This window comes from Juglans regia, chromosome 8 (genome assembly GCF_001411555.2).
Source record: "Juglans regia cultivar Chandler chromosome 8, Walnut 2.0, whole genome shotgun sequence".
NCBI lineage: Eukaryota > Viridiplantae > Streptophyta > Magnoliopsida > Fagales > Juglandaceae > Juglans > Juglans regia.
In genome coordinates this window covers 13,744,874-13,763,463 of record NC_049908.1, presented here as the reverse complement: position 1 = coordinate 13,763,463, position 18,590 = coordinate 13,744,874, and the positions used below count along the sequence as shown (strand labels likewise).

General features: G+C 36.7%; 1 protein-coding gene across 1 annotated transcript; it reads left to right on the top strand.

Annotated features, from left to right (window-relative positions):
- The first annotated feature begins 215 nt into the window (after positions 1-215).
- Positions 216-13,367, top strand: LOC109015568 (callose synthase 7-like). The gene is made up of 26 exons (XM_035692771.1): positions 216-251; positions 429-510; positions 589-638; positions 754-840; positions 989-1,093; positions 1,313-1,404; positions 1,495-1,579; positions 1,659-1,819; positions 1,983-2,106; positions 2,225-2,322; positions 2,432-2,531; positions 2,617-2,768; positions 4,222-4,331; positions 4,404-4,544; positions 4,633-4,701; positions 4,828-5,014; positions 5,099-5,210; positions 5,728-5,850; positions 5,948-6,066; positions 6,198-6,281; positions 10,042-10,154; positions 10,230-10,459; positions 10,977-11,774; positions 11,868-11,918; positions 12,302-12,487; positions 12,964-13,367. The coding sequence occupies exons 1-26, from the start codon at positions 216-218 to the stop codon at positions 13,195-13,197; spliced, it is 3,729 nt and encodes a 1,242-aa protein (XP_035548664.1). The 3' UTR covers positions 13,198-13,367.
- Positions 13,368-18,590: the final 5,223 nt, after the last annotated feature.

Here is an 18,590-nt window from a genome sequence, read left to right as displayed (position 1 = left end):
TGGTCCTGAAAGTCTTGAATGAACTTCTCTATCCAGCCTGTCTAACTGACTCTAACTCACATGAGAGGCCTAATAAGTCTCTTGCCTATATGAAAGTTCTACAATCCTAAGCCAACAGAAGAATGCTTGTGGACAGCATTTAACCATTTTGTCGGGGTTCCTACATTACCTATGGTTATGCAACATAGTATATACTACTACTAACTTATAGACTCATGGGAGAGCCTGTAATAGGGGATGACAGATTGAAGGTTGAAGTTCCTAATTAGAATAACATAGCTATCGGTTGGACCAACTCTGCTGTTAGAATACTAATAACTCAGGATGTTTAAGCTCTCTTTACATTCTCAGGCTGCTTACACTGCATTTTAACTATCACTTGGAATAATATCATGGTGTTTAAGCTCTATTTACATGCTATGTTACAGATACTGCCACTAGTTGGACCAACAAAGTTGATTATGGAGATTCCAATCAGTAACTATCAGTGGCATGAGTTCTTTCCAAATGGTAACATAACAGTCTTCCTACTTTTTTTTCTATCTGTGGTTATTGCCGATACTAACTTGCAATCTGAATCTGCTCTAGTAACACATAATATCGGCATTGTTATTGCGATATGGGCTCCAATTGTCCTTGTAAGTGAAAATTAGATGACTCCCCTTGAAAGAAATTTAAAGTCATTTCCTTATTTTGCATTCGTTAGAAAAGAATGCTGTATATGCCCTTTACGCTTTGCTTTATGGTGCCTAGGTCTATTTTATGGATGCGCAAATATGGTATGCCATATTTTCTACTCTATTTGGTGGGATTCATGGAGCCTTCAGCCATTTGGGTGAGGTTAGTTGCAAAATTTTGAACACCATCCATATATGATTCCTTGGGGTGGGAAGGAGAGGGGAGAGAAAACTATAATTTTTAATGCTATTTATGTGGTTTCAGATTTGTCATGGCTAATAATAATGGTTTTCTGCCTGATGTTTGTCAGATACGGACACTTGGAATGTTACGATCCAGATTTGCAGCTGTACCTTCAGCTTTCTGTGAACGTCTTGTGCCATTACTACATAAGGGAAACAAAAGGAATCACTTGGTAATTTCATTTTTTATCACCTTGCAACACTTCCGAAGTGCTCCTTAGTGTATGAAGTTTCATTTGAACTCATTAAATTTTCATAACAAATGCAAATAAATTTCATACCTTATACTTGAGCAGGAAATTTATATAGGCGTTTTTATCATTTCTGCTTACTTGACTTGGAGTTTTTCATCTTCGTTGTCTTTGACCATGTTGTATACTTTTCCATGGCAGGATCCAGTGCAAGAACAGAACATTGCCAGTTTTTCTCAGGTGTGGAATGAGTTCATACATTCCATGCGCTTGGAAGACCTGATTAGCAATAGGTCCTGATTGCTGTTTGGCCGAATAATTAAATATATATGAAATGCGTTTTTTATCTCTGTAGTTATCCCATTTCGCTTTTGATCATTCAGGGACAGAAACCTGTTGTTTGTTCCATATTCATCATCAGATAAAACCACTGTTGTCCAGTGGCCTCCTTTTCTGCTTGCTAGTAAGGTACATCCCTTTTTGTTGCTCTAATTTTTAGACTAAACATTAGTTTTGTTTTTTATGCACCTTTTGTTCCATGTGGTAGATTCCCATAGCCTTAGACATGGCAAAAGATTTCAAAGGAAATGATGATGACTTGTTTAAGAAGATCAGGAGTGATGCTTACATGCATTCAGCAGTTATTGAATGCTATGAGACACTCAGAGAAATTATAAATCGCCTTCTGGAAGATGTAAAAGATAGGATGTAAGTCAAGCATTCATATTACCAGCTTGAATTATATAAATCATCTTTTAGAAGACTTGGCTATATATAAATTCATTGACAATTCCAGCCCCCCTCTTTTTCATTCCCTTGTCCAGCCTATTATTTTAAGACTCACGTCCATTTTATTTTTCTTGTTTATCAGGATTCTGACGCAGATATGTCATGAAATAGATAGTAGCATAGAGGACAAGAAACTTTTATCCAATTTTAAAATGAGCGAGCTGCCTCAACTAAGTGAGAAGTTGGAGAAATTTCTAACGCTATTGGTATTATTCTCCGTTTATGTACATATAATTTTTCCCTGTTGTAAATTTATGGTCGCTTCAAAACTAATTGATAGTCTTAATTCTTACTCTTGTACTACTTTTGATGGCAAATTGACAGCAAGCTGAGGAGGACAAAATTTCTGAAGCTCAAATAATCAATGTCCTACAGGATATTATGGAGATAATCACACGGGATATTATGGCCGCTGACAATCAGTAAGTAGTGAGAGACATTTATGTATGCACAGATGTAGAAGGATTTTTTTTAATTCAAAATAAATGCTCATGAATCTTATATGCTATTGGTTTTGTCATTTCCTTATAGAATCCTGGAAAATGCTCACCATGGTTCAAATGCCCAAAAAGAGCAGAGGTTTGAAAGGCTTGACATCTACCTGATGCAGCAAAAACCGTGGAAGGACAAGGTTTGCTCTCACATTTTTCATGAAAAATGCTAAACTATTTTTATCTGAGATCTTCAGACTTATCAGATCTTATGTTTCTCCATAGGTTGTTAGGCTCTATTTGCTATTGACTGTCAAGGAATCTGCCATAAATGTGCCTCAGAACTTGGAGGCTCGCCGCCGCATAACTTTCTTTGCAAACTCCTTGTTTATGACTATGCCAAGTGCTCCGAAAGTCCGTAAGATGCTGCCCTTTAGGTTAGTCACTGGCAAGATGATTTTTCTCTATGAAAACAAGATGGACTTTTTTTTTTTGATAAGTAAATAGATATCTTTATTGAATAGAATGAAACTAGGCAATGCCCAAGTACACAGGAAGTATACAAAGTGAGACACCTAATTACATTCTAGTGAGCTGAAAAGAAGATAGAAACTCATGGACACTCTCACCCTTCAGTACAATGGCAGAAAACCACTGTAAAAGAGAGAATACAAAACAATTCCAGATTTCCCCCACTGCACGCTCTTTGTTGTTAAAGCACCTATCATTCATTTCTGACCATAAACACCACATTAGGCACAAAGGTAACATACGCCACACTGCTGCCAATTGTGCACTGTTATGCCTCCTGTTCCAGCACGCTAGTAGTTCCACCACACTCTTAGGCATTACCCAACTCAGTCCGGCTCTATCAAGGATACCAGCCCATAATTCTCCCGCCACCTCACAATGTAAAAGCAAATGATCTATCGATTCTCCATTCCTTTTGTACATGTAGCACCACTCCATGACCACCATACCCGCTTCCTTAAGTTATCAACCGTCAATATCTTTCCAAGCACGGCTATCCAAGTAAAAAACGCAACTTTAGGCGGAAATTGTGCTTTTCAAATACTCTTCCACGGAAAAAAGATGGGTTGTAGTGCTGTTAAAGCCTTGTAAAACGATTTAACAGTAAAATCTTTTCTCCCTATGTGAATCCACAACATACGGTCTCCCCCATTTCCTCCTACCTTTGCTGAATACAAGTGGCTAAAAAAGGCTGACATCTCATCAAGCTCCCAATCCTGAGCATTTCTAGTAAAAGTGACATTCCAAGTTACCGTCTCGTTGGTACAGCATAGTACATCTGAAACTGCCGTTTGCTGATTTCCAGCCATGTTAAAAGCGAGTGGAAAGATAGTGGAAAGAGCACTCTCCCCACTCCAAGCATCATGCCAAAAGCGAAGTCTTGCTCCGTCACCCACTCCGAACCTAATATGTTTTTCAAAGGTGTTCCACCCCTTGCTAATAAATTTCCATAAGCTCACTCCATATGACCCCCTACCCTCCTTAGAACACCATCCCCCACTCACTACCATAGTTGAAAACAAGATGGACTTAGAAATTTTAAGAATGAAAATAATAATTTTACAGATTAGTTTTCATCAATTTGGAAAGATTAAGCTCATGCCAAGAACTAGTTTCAAAGCCATTTGTGACTAACTGAAGTTTTGTTTAAAGCGAATAATTGATATGGTTCTTGTGGTAATGAATTTCTCATATGCTTCTCTTTAGTATCTTAAGAATGCTTGCTTGCCTGTATCTATGAATTATTGTGTGGTCAGCTGGTAAATTACTAGTTATTCTTTACTTTTACTTGTATAATATAATTACTATTTGCTATCAATACTTACTAAAAGGAAATTTGAATGATATTTTGTGGAATAGTGTTTTAACTCCATATTACAAAGAAGACGTCCTTTATTCTGTGGACGAACTAAACAAGGAAAACGAGGATGGGATATCAGTTTTGTTCTACCTAAAAAAAATATATCCTGGTGAGTTCCAATGTCATTACTGCATGCCTTTTCATTGTATGAAACATACCACTTACAATGGTCACAAATTAGATGAATGGACAAATCTCGAAGAACGCATAGCAGAAACTATAAATACTAGAAAAGATTGTGAACCTGCAGATCGTGAGAAAGCAAAGATGGAGTTAATTTGTGAGTGGGTATCTTACAGAGGGCAGACACTTGCTAGAACAGGTTTGATAGTGATGAATTTGTGGTACGTCGGGTATGTGCATTTGTGGATTTCAACTGAATTTATGTCTGCTATCAATATGGTTGTCAGTGAGAGGGATGATGTACTACAAAAAAGCTCTGGAACTTCAATGCTTCCTGGAATTTGGAGGAGATAATGGTCAGTGGTTTCTGTCATATCAGTTTGATTCTTAATTCATATTTCAACTTTTCATTCCAACATATTTAGGATTTGACCATTTGGCAAATGGGATGTGTAACGATCTGCTCAGTGTTTTCTTTGCAGCTTTTTATGGTGGCTACCAAAGCTTGGCTTTTAATGTCAGTGACAAGGGTTTCATTGATCGTGCACAAGCCCTGGCTGATTTGAAGTTTACCTATGTTGTCTCTTGTCAGGTTTACGGGAATCAGAAAAAATCTGATGATCTTAGGGATAAAAGCTGTTACAGTAATATTCTTAATCTAATGTTAAAGTGAGTCACTATTTCAAATTGAAATTTCTCTCTTCAAAGAGTCCAATGTGTTGGTAGATCTTTAAATATTTAAAAATGGTGTAGGTATCCATCTCTACGCATTGCTTACATAGATGAAGGAGAAGAGAAAGTAAATGGAAAAACTCAAAAGCTCTATTTCTCTGTTCTTGTCAAGGGAGGGGAAAAGTATGATGAGGTATGCAAGAATAAGCTATTGATTTCAGGTGCATTTATATTCTGTTTGTTGGCTGAATGTGTAGTGTTTAACAGGCTACACCTGTTATGAAAATCAAGCTTTCAAAACTGCTCACGATATTGAGTTTACATTCAAAATACATCTCTAATGAAGTATGTATGTGTTGAACTATCGATCAAATCAAATGAACCAATGCTAAGAGAGTTTTCTTTTGAACCCCAATTAGATGGTAACTAGCACAGGTCCATTTAGTATTGGCTAATTCATCTCTCTCTCATTCCTTAGGCACAGCCTGGCCTATTAAAATATACAGCAAGCATTTGTTTAGATTTTGTTTCATTTCATTCGGCTGCTACCATTATATTTTTGTTTTACTAGTGGATGTATGTATCATTTTATGAGAACAATAAGGTTTTCATTTGGACTCCAACCACTGCAATCTGTTTTGAGTACATTGTTTTGAGTAATGTACTAATGTGCATAATGCAAATACATTTATTCATTTATACCTTAATAGGAAGTATACCGCATCAAGCTTCCAGGGCGCCCAGTAGATATTGGTGAAGGGAAACCTGAAAATCAAAATCATGCCATTATCTTTACTCGTGGAGAAGCACTGCAAACAATAGACATGAATCAGGTAATTTGCCTTCACGTTTGATTGATGATACATTATGAAGTGAATTGCTGTGTTTCCTTAGACCTTACTCTATTGTTCCCCGCCCCCCTCTTTGAAGGATAATTACTTTGAAGAAGCTTTCAAAATGAGGAATGTATTGGAGGAATTCCTGAAACGTCGCCGAAGCCGGCGGAAGCCGACAATATTAGGTCTAAGGGAGCATATATTCACTGGAAGGTCAAACTTACTTAATTATAATTAGATCTCTATGAATGCTGATGATGATAAAGCAAGTCATCCAAAAGAGAAAAATTGTGCTGTGTTTATTACTAGATTATGTGCTTACCTTATTCCAATGTATTTCACAGTGTGTCATCACTAGCATGGTTCATGTCCAATCAGGAGACAAGTTTTGTGACTATTGGGCAACGAATCTTGGCAAATCCTCTTAGGTAAGCCTGAAGTTTGATCTAAATTGAAGGAATGGTTATTTCATTTCATTTGTACCCTTTGGTTGTTATTTTCATTTGACTTGGTGTTTAAGTTTTCTCGTTAACTATGCTTTGTGATTTTTTCTCTCTTCCCCTCCCCCTGCCTGTGATTTTTTCTCTTCCTCCCTGCCTGCCCAATTGGGATAGCAGTTTTTCTATTTTGAAAAGAAAAGGCAGCATTCATAGTAACTAAGTGTAATACTCCATTCCATTAGGGTTCGAGATGTTACTAATGTTAACATTCCATGAACCTAGTATAAGGTAATTCCATAAATAACTAAACATGACTTAGATTTTATCAATAAAACTTAATATGGTAGCAAATATAGCAAGCCCCATATGATGATAGGTTTAATAAAGTTCCCTTTATAAAAATAAACCAACAGGGAAACAAAACTAAACATTAGTATGACTCTTATGGCAAGGTTATGGTCTCCAATTCTAAGTCTGACCTGCTGATTCGTCTTCAATCTCCTCAATACCTGGGACAGTTAAAAACATAAAAATCACAGGGAGTTGAATATTCAGTAATTAAATACATGATGCAGTAAACGTAATTCTAAATAGATTTTTCACTAACATGCATACAGTTTAATAATGTTCAAACATATCACATATAGTTCCTTTAATCTCCTCAAATGGCCAACACATGATTATGCCTTGTGTGTAAGGGTTGGCAATCTTAGAGATCTCGGTTCTAGTACGAGATTTCAGGTGTAACCCAGTAAAAAAGAAATTGACATCATCTGATAAACTAGGTGCCCTAGAGTGACCTATTCCTGGCGTTGCCATCCACCTGTCAACCTCTGGTACCATAATTTCTCAACTGTCAATGACCAGTAAAAAGCATTAGCACATTCATTCATTCATAGTCACTTTCATTTTCCTTTGCTTTCCTTTCTTTCTTTCATCATTTAACATAATATTTACTATAAATGCATCATGTAACAGAAGCAACTATAAATGCATCACGTAGTGGAAGCACATTCATAAAACCTGTACATCTTTTATAATATTTGGTGCATAAATCGGGCTACTGAAGAACAGGCTTTAGTATATCATAATACCTAAACACAATTTTACAAAAAGAACAATCCATTGATATTGGTAACAATTATATGAGCATATCTACTTACCTTAGTTTCCCTCTCTCTTCCCGCAACTTCCTCTCTTCGTTTCTTTTTTGTATTTCTTTCTTTGGCTGGCTAAGCCATCCTTTATATAGACCCCCAAGACATGAACCTTTCCCTTCAATGATGTCATGAATTTTGTGGAAAGAGAGACGTGTATTTTTGCTTTCTACATTCCTTTTCTTTTCAAATATAGGTTTAACTGCATAATCAATACCTAGGTTTTTGCAATTTTGCAAACAGCGTTTAGTTTTCACTTTTCCTTCAATTGATACTTTGGTGTGGAAAAACTTGCATTTAAATACCTCCAACCTACTTCTTAACAGCATAATAGGCCATGAGGCAAATATGATTCGTGTCAGCTAATAAGAAACTGACACACGTCATCTTAATCACAGATAAGCTAATTTATAAAAATAAAATAAAATATGATATATTATAAAATATCCAAGCTACTTAAAAAATCCATAAGTAATAATAAAAACTTTAAAATCCAAAATCAAACCTTAAATTAAAAAAAAAAAAAAAGTCTCCTCCCCATGTGTGGTTGCTAAGTGGATATCTTGATTAGTGAGGACCTGATAATAGGGACGAACAATGAACCACGCTTTTTCAGAAGGAAACCAAAGGGCCTTGAATACTTCTCCAACTCAAATGAAGTTTATTAGATCAAAAATCTATACCAAGGCATCAACTTCCGCCATCATGGGCAGCTATAAGTTGCTAAGAGATTTCTGAGCAACCTTGCAAAAATTGACATTCCATTTCTTTTCTTTTTTTATTTGATTGGCATTGGATGTCCCGACTAATCTCGGGGGTGCACAGGCCCTCGGCAAGGACTTTCCCGCAAGTGCACCTTGGGTAATTCAAGGGAAAAATCCCTAGTCCAATGGCCCCTAGAGTTTGTTTTGCACCCAAGGGGATTTGAACCTTAGACTTGATGGGAGCATACCCCGAAGCCCAAGGCCTTTACCACTTGAGCCAACCCCTATGGGTGAAAAATTGACATTCCATTGAGGGGTCATTGGAAAATTGTAGAAGATTGGCTATTAATGCATTATGCACTTGTGCAATCCCATATGCTTCTAGAAAGGCTTCCTTGAGGACCCTATCACCACAACATAATCGTGCTAAAATTTGATTCTGGGCCCATCACCGACTTCAAATCAAGAGTCTCTAGAAAAGGCCCCTATCCTCTTATATGTTTCCACAATCCCACCTTGTATGGTCCATTCACTTTGTTCGAGCACTCATCCCAAATCCCTCAAAATTCGAGTCAAGTCCCCGTTTGTTGTTGATCATTACAACCATTTCTCCCGAAGAACTTGTTGCACTCAATTGGTTCTCTACTATGGAAGGACAAAGTGGGAAAAATAAGAGGTGCTCCGAGTGGCCCGGGGATGGGGCTTACATACCATAACATCATGGAAGTACCATGGAAAGCCTGCGAGCGAAAAACTCCTACCTTATAATTTTGTCACTTTGCACTCAATTGATTCTCTACTAAGCAAGGGCAAAGTGGTAAAAATAAAGGTGCTCCGATTGGCCCAGGGATGGGGCATACCTACCATAACGTCACATTGACAAATTTTAAACTCTCACCCTCCCCCAAAGGTCAGAGTGCATACCTTTATCCAATTTACTAGATGAAATTTAAACTCTTCACCTCTCCCAGTCAATAAAAATGTCATGGTGTAGCTTCTCTACTCAAAGTTAGCCACTTCGAGCACTCATTTCAAATCCCTCAAAACTTCGAGTCTGTTATTAATGACCTTGAACACACTAACTTGGAACTTTTAATATAAATTTATGGTTTAGGATTTTCTAGAATGATTGTGGTGAGTTGTTGAGGGGTTGAATGAGATCTGATTGTGTCTGATTGTGGCTCAAGATTAGAGAATGCAAAGAGACTTTGTACACTCACCATTGTGTTCTTGTAGTCTCACATTGAGGAATTGGAAGTCTTACAAGAAAAAACATTTATAATATGCTGAAATTTCTATAATCAATCTTTTTACATTGGGAATATATATATGTTTGTTTGTTTGTATGTGTATGATAACCTGAGATGTCAATAGAGTACGAAAAGGATGAAATAGGGTGCATCGCTCTGTTAAATGGGGTGTAAACAAGAGTAGCACAAAAAAAGTAAAACTGCTTACCTAACATCTAAAATTTAGCAACTCAAATAAATAAAAAAATTTTAAAGCAAAACTTTATAAAAACCGGAATGGCCTGCATAGTTCTTTAGTAGGTCTCATTTCAAAATTAAACCATAATTTCAAATTTTTTTAATTTTTAAGCATGCTTTGTCACAAGTGTCTTGTATCAACTTACTGGGAATCATAATGGACGTAATCAAGTTCCAGACATCTCAAAAATACATAATGGTCGAATATATTTGTCTTTGTGATACTCTGCTCTCAGTGACGATTACGTGCTTCTGTACCATATAAAGCCTCGCTCTTTGTAGGTATATCTGATCACTTCTCTAATTTTGTTACAACTTTGAATTATGTCAGTAAGGGTTCTAAGTCCACAAATCATGGCTTTGTTTTGGTGACAACTGATTTGTTTCTGTGATATTTCAGGGTGAGGTTCCACTATGGTCATCCTGATATATTTGACAGAATCTTCCACATAACAAGAGGTGGAATAAGCAAGGCTTCAAGAGTAATTAACTTAAGTGAAGATATATTTGCAGGTAGTTTTTGGCTCCAGAAAAGATAACTGACTAAGTGGTATTACGCGTTCACTTATATTCGATTAATCTTTTCAGGATATAATTCAACTCTGCGTGGGGGATTTATAACCCATCATGAGTACATCCAAGTTGGCAAGGGACGTGATGTGGGAATGAATCAAATATCGCTTTTTGAGGCAAAGGTTGCAAATGGAAATGGAGAGCAGACACTTAGCCGTGATGTTTATCGTCTTGGGCGTCGATTTGACTTCTATAGGATGTTGTCATTCTACTTTACAACAGTGGGTTTCTATTTTAGTAGTATGGTAAGTTAACCAAACTAATTTTATTTACATAATTTCTTTCTAGTATGCTAATGTAGTTCAAAATATGGTAACTTACACATGATTACAATGAGCTTGCATATTTTGTCACTAGTTTAATTCGGGTCGATGGGTTTGATCTTCTCTTTATTGGTACTACATTTGTTAAAGATGTTGATGGGTGTGTACGTAAAATGAACCCTTGGTCGTAATGCGATACAACTCTTTCCAAAGATGCTAATAAACATTAATATTTCAAAAGAACTGGGGCTCATACGTACGTTTCAACTGTTTTTTTTTCCTCGTGTTTAATGAGTTGTTATAGTAAAATTTGAGCCAAAAAGGGAATTTAAAACCACCAACTGAATATGGATATTATTAGGTGTTTTAGTAATGATGCCTTTAGGGTAGCAAAGAGATTATCCAGATGGTAGGTGCCACTATAGTACTTTTCCACAAACCCACCATGTTTTCTAGAAATATACCTTCATGGCTTGATTTGGACATTTTGTTGTTTCAGGTGACCGTGCTTACTGTATATGTGTTTTTATATGGACGTTTGTACATGGTTATGAGTGGTGTGGAAAAAGAGATACTTGAGAACACAAGCATACGACATAGCAAGGCTCTTGAAGAGGCTTTGGCTACCCAATCTGTTTTTCAATTGGGCTTACTGCTAGTTCTGCCCATGGTCATGGAAATTGGCCTGGAAAAAGGATTTCGTACTGCCCTGGGTGATTTTGTCATCATGCAGCTACAGCTGGCATCTGTATTCTTTACATTTCAGCTTGGGACAAAAGCACATTATTATGGAAGAACAATCTTGCATGGAGGTTCCAAGTATCGTGCTACAGGCCGTGGATTTGTTGTTTTTCATGCAAAGTTTGCTGACAACTACAGGATGTACTCCCGAAGTCACTTTGTGAAGGGGTTGGAGCTTTTTATTCTATTGGTCGTCTATGAAGTGTATGGGGAATCATATCGAAGTTCAAATCTTTATTTGTTTGTCACTATCTCTATGTGGTTTCTTGTGGCTTCTTGGTTGTTTGCTCCTTTCCTGTTCAATCCATCTGGTTTTGACTGGCAAAAGACAGTAGATGATTGGACAGACTGGAAGAGGTGGATGGGAAATCGTGGTGGTATTGGGATTGCACCTGATAAAAGTTGGGAATCATGGTGGAATGAAGAACAGGAACACCTCAAACACACAAATATCAGGGGGAGAGTGCTGGAGATAATACTTGCATTTCGCTTCTTTGTTTACCAGTATGGAATTGTCTACCACCTTGATATAACTCATCACAGCAAGAGCATACTGGTAAATTTCCCTAGGTTTCTCTTGTTGGACTTCTAATTTAGGTTTAAATACCAGCTTACAACCTTCTGATTTTTACATAAATTTTCATTGTAGGTCTACGCACTTTCTTGGTTGGTTATGGTGACTGCTCTTCTTGTCTTAAAGGTACGCAAATTGAATTGACTGATATGCAGTCAAAGTAAGCTTCAATAAAACTGTTCTAGCTGAAATAATTCATTAAAAAAATTAACAATTCGTGAATTAAATGCATCTCAAAGTGCTTTAAAAGGAGTTGTTTAGCTAGCTTGCCCATAAAAATAAAGAAGTTTAGATTTCTTTCATAACCAGGTTATGGTTAGGGTTAGAAACAGAGTTAAAGATAAAAGGAACAAAAAAATGGGTTACAGATGCAATGTGTGCAATTTTTTCCTTATACTATTTTCCTAGTTTTACCTTCATTTTGGATATATGTTTACATTATTAGTCTGGAAGCAAAAGTGATCATTTATTAATTCGCTTTGTGTGTTCATCCAATGCTCTGCTATCAGATGGTATCAATGGGTAGGCGAAGATTTGGAACAGACTTTCAGCTCATGTTCAGGATTCTCAAAGCCCTTCTTTTCCTTGGCTTCATATCAGTCATGACTGTCTTATTTGTTGTATGTGGACTCACCGTGTCAGATTTATTTGCTGCTATCCTTGCCTTCACGCCCACAGGATGGGCCCTTGTTCTTGTAAGTTTAGAGTTCCGCATGATCTTAAAGTAGAAAGAATAAAATATATTCCTATAAAAAAAAAAAGGGAGAATAAAATATATAGTGAGTTTTAATATCTACTAAGCCTTCGTCTTCAAAAGATCCGACCTTGTTCAATCTCTAAATTATTCTTTTGAGAAATCTTACAAATAATCTTTCAATGACAACATATGCTGCTTTTTCTTTCATGTACTTCCCCTGGTCATGAAAATTGTCTTATTTTTACTTATTCCCTTCTGGCCCTAGAATTTTTTTAACTGAACTTGTTTAAGTATTTGAACTGTGGTTATGTGTTATCCAGCCACATTTTTTTGAAAGCTTTGCTTCCAAAACCTACATGACCATATGTTATATCAGCCCATGAGCGTTGGTGGTTTTCTCTTGGAAAGATATTTATTTTGGACATGGACATTTTCACTTACTCGATGCTTTGTTTTTTTTTTTGTTCTTCCAAGATTGGGCAAGCATGCAGGAAACTATTGAACCGGGTTGGATTCTGGGAATCAATAAAGGAGCTAGCGAGAGGATACGAATATATAATGGGGCTGATACTTTTCATGCCCACAGCCATTTTGTCTTGGTTCCCATTTGTATCTGAATTCCAAACACGCCTGCTCTTCAATCAAGCATTTAGTAGAGGCCTCCAGATTTCAATGATTCTTGCGGGAAAGAAGGAAAAAACTTCTTGAAGTCTTTCGCATGTTACATTTGCCTTCACTCATCAGAATGTTATTATGTTCTTCAATGTTCTTCACATAGTGTTACAGTTATCACTTCTATAGCACTTAGTGACTTTTGTAACCTCATCTTTCTGAAACTTTTGGTGACATTTTTCAAGAAAAAAGTTGCATCTTTTTCATCTCTTTTACCTTCTGAGGAATTTTCGATAAAGTGGGCTACAAACTAGTGAAACTGTGACACCTTGGTAGGAGCGGCAGATCGAGGCTGCGAGGTTGGTTGTTGTATGTGTGCTTGGAGTAGGTGGTTGATGTTGGATCACAATAGCAGATTATTCTGACAGCTAGTTAAACAATGGAAGTTAGAGATTGAGATTGAGAAAAATTACAAACAGAGATAAATTTTGATATTAAGGTTTTACTATATAAAAAAAATCAATAGCTAACGGAAAATGAAAAATAGCTAACGGAAAATGAAAAATTTGTAATTAAGGTCAAATAATAGAATACAGAATAAGATAATTATGATTAAGATCTAGCCTAAGAATCCGAAATAAAATTATTCTAAAGATAAACATTATCATAAAAGATAATTAATAAAAAAATAAAAGAGTTCCCATTGCCATAGAATTCCTGTATAATGTGCTCTCTCAAGGAATAGTTTGAGATACACAACTGTAGGCGACAGAATAAAAATCCGTCTTGCAAGAGAAAATTACTTTTTCTTCCCTTTGTTACTTCCTTAAGAATCTTTTCAAAGGACGGATCTCCGGTGTACAAATCCTTAAAAGTGTCAAAGCCCTCTTTACTCTAGATCTAATGGTGGTGAGGAGTGCTACTTGTCAACTTAACGTGTCTGCAACCCGGTTCAAGCTTCCTGATTGGTGCCTCAGCAAAAATGTGAACTCTTGCAAGTATGCTACCCATTTAACATGCTGCCTGCTCAACTTGTGCTAGCCATTGTTGTACTTCAGGGCCTCATGGTCAGTGATAAAGATGAACTCCCTTCGTACCAGGTAGTGACTCCAATGCTTCAAGGACTGAACTATGGCGTAGAACTCTAGATCTTAAGTGGAATAATTTTTCTTCGACCCTAACTGCTTCTCACTAAAAAAAGCTATTGGCCGCCCCTCTAACTTAAAACACCACCAATGCCAACCCCAGATGCATCACAATTGACTTCGAACACCTTACCAAAATCTGGAAGTGTTAAGACTGGTGCCTCTCTCATCTTTAGCTTGACCAGTTGAAGAATGGTCTCTGCCTCCTCAGACCACTGGAAGTCACGCCTCTTGAGGCACCTGTGATAGGGGCAATCAAAGTGCTGAAGTTTCTTATGAACTAACGGTAGAAGGATGCCAATCCATGGAAACTCCCGACATTGTGTAAGGTCTTAGGTTTGGGCCACTCCCAGACCTTGTCTATCTTTGACTGATTTGAATGAAGACCATTAGTAGACACAACAAAACCAAGGAAAGTTACAGAAGTAGTGAAGAAAAAACACTTCTTTTGATTGATGAACAGACGCTTCGTTCTCAACATATCAAAAACAGCTAGAAGGTGATCAAAATGTGATGTCCATGTCGGACTATAAATGAGGATATTGTTGAAGTAAACTACAATGAATTTTCCCATAAAGGGCCGTAAAACCTGATGCATAAACGTCATGAATGTACTGGGCGCATTGGACAACTCGAAAGGCATGACCATCCATTCATACAACCCATGTTGTGTCTTAAACGCTATCTTCCACTCATCTCTAGGCCTTATCTTGATCTGGTGATATCCACTTTTAAGCTCAATTTTTTAGAATACCTTAGAATCGGATAGTTGATCCAACATATCATCTAGGCATGGAATAGGAAACCTGTACTTCATTGTGATTATGTTGATTGCTCTGCTGTCAACACACATACACCAGGAAACATCTTTCTTCGATACTAGCAGGGCAATGACTGCGCATGGGCTCATGCTCTCACAGATGTAGCCCCTCTCTACTAACTCCACCACCTGACGCTACAACTCTTCAGATTCTTTAGGACTAAGACAATACACAGGTCGATTTGACAAACTCGATCCCGGAACAAGGTCGATTTGATGCAATCATCGCATCCTGTATGTTACGATCGCAAGGAAGGATTTCCTCATTCGAAACCTGTCCACGTCGACCATGACCTCTACCATCAGCCATGCAAACTAATGATAATTCACCCTAGGAAAACGCTACAACTTTGAAGCCAACTGACGCCGAATCAGACTAGAGGATAATTCTGATGGCTAGTTAAACAACGGAAGCTACTAGAGATTGAGATTGAGAGAAATCGTAAATAGAAAGAAACTTTAAGATTAAGGTTTTACTATAAAAAAAAAAAAAAACCAATCATCCGCTCTGAAGCCCACAAGCTGGGCTTAAATAGCTAACAGAAAATGACAAATCTATAATTAAGGCCAAACAATATAATACAGAATAAGATAATTATAACTAAGATATAGCCTAAGAATCCGAAATAAAATCATTACTAAAGATAAACATTACCATAAAAGAGAATTAACCAAAAATGAAATGAAAGAGTTGACTAAAATTGAAGCTTCGGAGGTAAAAACGGCTGATTTTGGGGTTGACAAGGCACCCACCTAGCGAAGCATGTGACCACAACGTGTGTGCTAAAGATAGCTTTCCGGATTGGGGTCATATGCTCGATTCTGACACCTATAGCTAAAGTTATTGTAATAGCCCACTAGAAATTTATTGGTAGAATTTCTATTGACTTTAGGAATCTCGTGAAAACCCATAAGTTTTTACGAATCAACCAATCGCTTAGGTTTTACCCTGTCATCATGATCAGTGTTATCACTCACTATGGTGCTAGATTTATGGGTTTAATTATTTGAGATAGTTAGAAATGTCAGAATGAGTTATGGTTTGCGCCATTAGACTCAGTGCATTATTTAGGATTTTATGGGGCAATAGCCTATTTTCATAATTTCGGACGAAATGTCTGTTGAAAATTGTGAAATTATTTTTAGGGGCACTTCGGGGTTGAATTTCGGTGAACGATTTTCATTATAGGTTAATATGAATATTTAGAATTTTTTAGTACTAAGTTTATTATGTTTTTTTTAGAGTGAATAGTAATATCGATAAGCGCACCCATTGCAGTGTTTTCAAAATCACAGTGTGGAATGTCCAAATTAGGTTAGAGAAGTTTTATTTGGACACTTAGCAAGATCTTAGCCACACATAGTAAATGGTATTAGACACTTGGCACAAAGAAGAACCTTTAGATAGATTTGTGAAGGAATCAAGGTGTGAGATCATGCCACCTAAACAAAGCTGTGTTTCATCTGTTCAACCAAATTGTGCCAGAACAAAGAGGGTTTCAACCCTAGCAAAACCCTAAATGGTTGGAATCCAATTGAAACCCCAAAAGCTTGGTTGAAACCAAAACCCTAAATGGTTTTTCCAAACCCTAAAGTTGGCCTCCCAACCTTTTTTAATTCGATTTCTAGCATTGTGTTTAATCACTTGATTAAATCACTTCCACATGTTATTAATTAATCAAATCATTGTTATGACATCATTATTCAACCTTTTAAACCTTGGGAATTTGATTGGGCCAAAAAAAATTGATTTTTGGGCTTGATAGCATCTCAAACCCTAACCAAACCCCATTTAAACCCAAATTGAAGCCCACTTGGTGGGGCCCACCAAGGCCCACGAAATTGGCCACCTTGGCAAAGCTTCTTGGAGAAGTTTCCTCCCCCACATGGCAGACCATCCACTGCCATTGGCTGCACCCAATAGTGCCTTGATGTGAAGGAGAAATCCACTCCATTAACCTCCATCTTTCACAGCTGCTGCAAGCAGTCTCTGCCCCTCACTATTCTCCACTTTATGTCACATAGCCACCTCCAATCAAGGGTCATTCCAGCCCACAACTTCCCCCTCCAGGAGTCTATAGTCGTGCAAGGCACTTTTCATTCTATTTTATCACTTCTTTTCCCCCGTTCTTAGGGAGAAACCCAAAAGAGCTCTCTAGGGCAGATTTCTGCGACATTTTGCGTGGCCATTTATGACCCTTTGTAAGTATTTTTGCACGATGATTCCTCACATAAGTTTTTCGTCTTTGAGTCTAGTTTCCGTGGATATCTTATTAGTCTCATTCCATGCTGATTTGATCGGTCAAAAGTATTTTTAACCATGGAAAGGTCATTCTGGGCGTGAAACTGGAGAGTATGTTATGTTTTGGAAATTTTGACCAAGCTAATGGACATATCTTGGTCCGAAAATTTTATGGAGTGTTGTTAACATGTGTTTATGTATGTTAATTGAGGTTTTGTTGCTTGAATAAAGCTTTTGATGATAGATTTTCTTAGAGTTAGAAACTTGAAAACTGGAAGTGGAAAAACAGTTTCTGTTTTGTGAAAGTTTGAATATTCATGGTTTAATCTTATTCCAAAGGCTTTGATATTTTGATATGATGATCCTAACCCTCTTATATACATGTTAGGATGTTATTTCGAAGATATTTAGTATTAGTTTTAAAGATATGATTTTCTATGCAAGAGGATTTCGGTTAGGCCTAAACTTTGATGTTTTTGAGTTAGATCCATGTTTTATTAAATTTTAGCCATGTGATTTTAATTTTGATGGTTGGATCTTCTTTAGGACACATTTTTAAACCATGTGATGTGTTAGTTTGAAGATCACATGTCTTTAAGCCATGGATCAAGAGATTGATCATAGTTAGTTGGGAAAAACAGTTTCTGTTTTGGACTAAGTCTAAAGCCAAAAACTCCAAGTGTTGTTTTGTGATTTTTGGTGAGTTTTGTTTAATGATTTAAAGCATTTTTTTATCTTAGGATGATGTTATGAATATGTTAGAAGTAAGATTTGATTTTTTGAAATTTTTGGAGATGTTTTTATTAAGGTCAAAACTTGTGATTTAAGGTTACTTTTTGTTAAAAAGTTTGGGTCTTTTTACAAAAAGTTTGATGTTGATAATTAGATTTTTCTTAATGGATATTTTTAAGGGTGTTTTTAAACTTAGGATAGGAAGATCCTTGTTACAAGATTTTGGTTTATTCATGAGTTTTGAAACTTGAAAGAATTGCAACCAAAATCAAGACAAATGGCCTATGTAGGTTTCGGCCATAATGAGTTTTTCATAGTTGTGATTGGTCTTAAATTTTTCTGAGTTGATATTTGAGTTTGGGACAAAATTTACATGAGGAATGTAAATTTTGGTAATTTTTGGAATTAGGATATCAAATCCTTAAGTTAGGAGTAAAATGGTCATTTGCCCACATGTGGAGGGTAAAATGGTAATTTTACTCTAAGTTGTCTCTTTCACATTTCTAATTGTTAGTAATTAATTTCTAACTTTTAGAATAACCTTTTACAG

Bases quoted from the DNA above. Each gene is read 5' to 3' on its own strand.
- LOC109015568 (XM_035692771.1), top strand. From the start codon at position 216: ATGGGAGAGCCTGTAATAGGGGATGACAGATTGAAG. The intron at 10,460-10,976 runs GTAAGTTAACCA...TTGTTGTTTCAG, and splicing joins GTTTCTATTTTAGTAGTATG to GTGACCGTGCTTACTGTATA. The intron at 11,775-11,867 runs GTAAATTTCCCT...TTTTCATTGTAG, and splicing joins ATCACAGCAAGAGCATACTG to GTCTACGCACTTTCTTGGTT.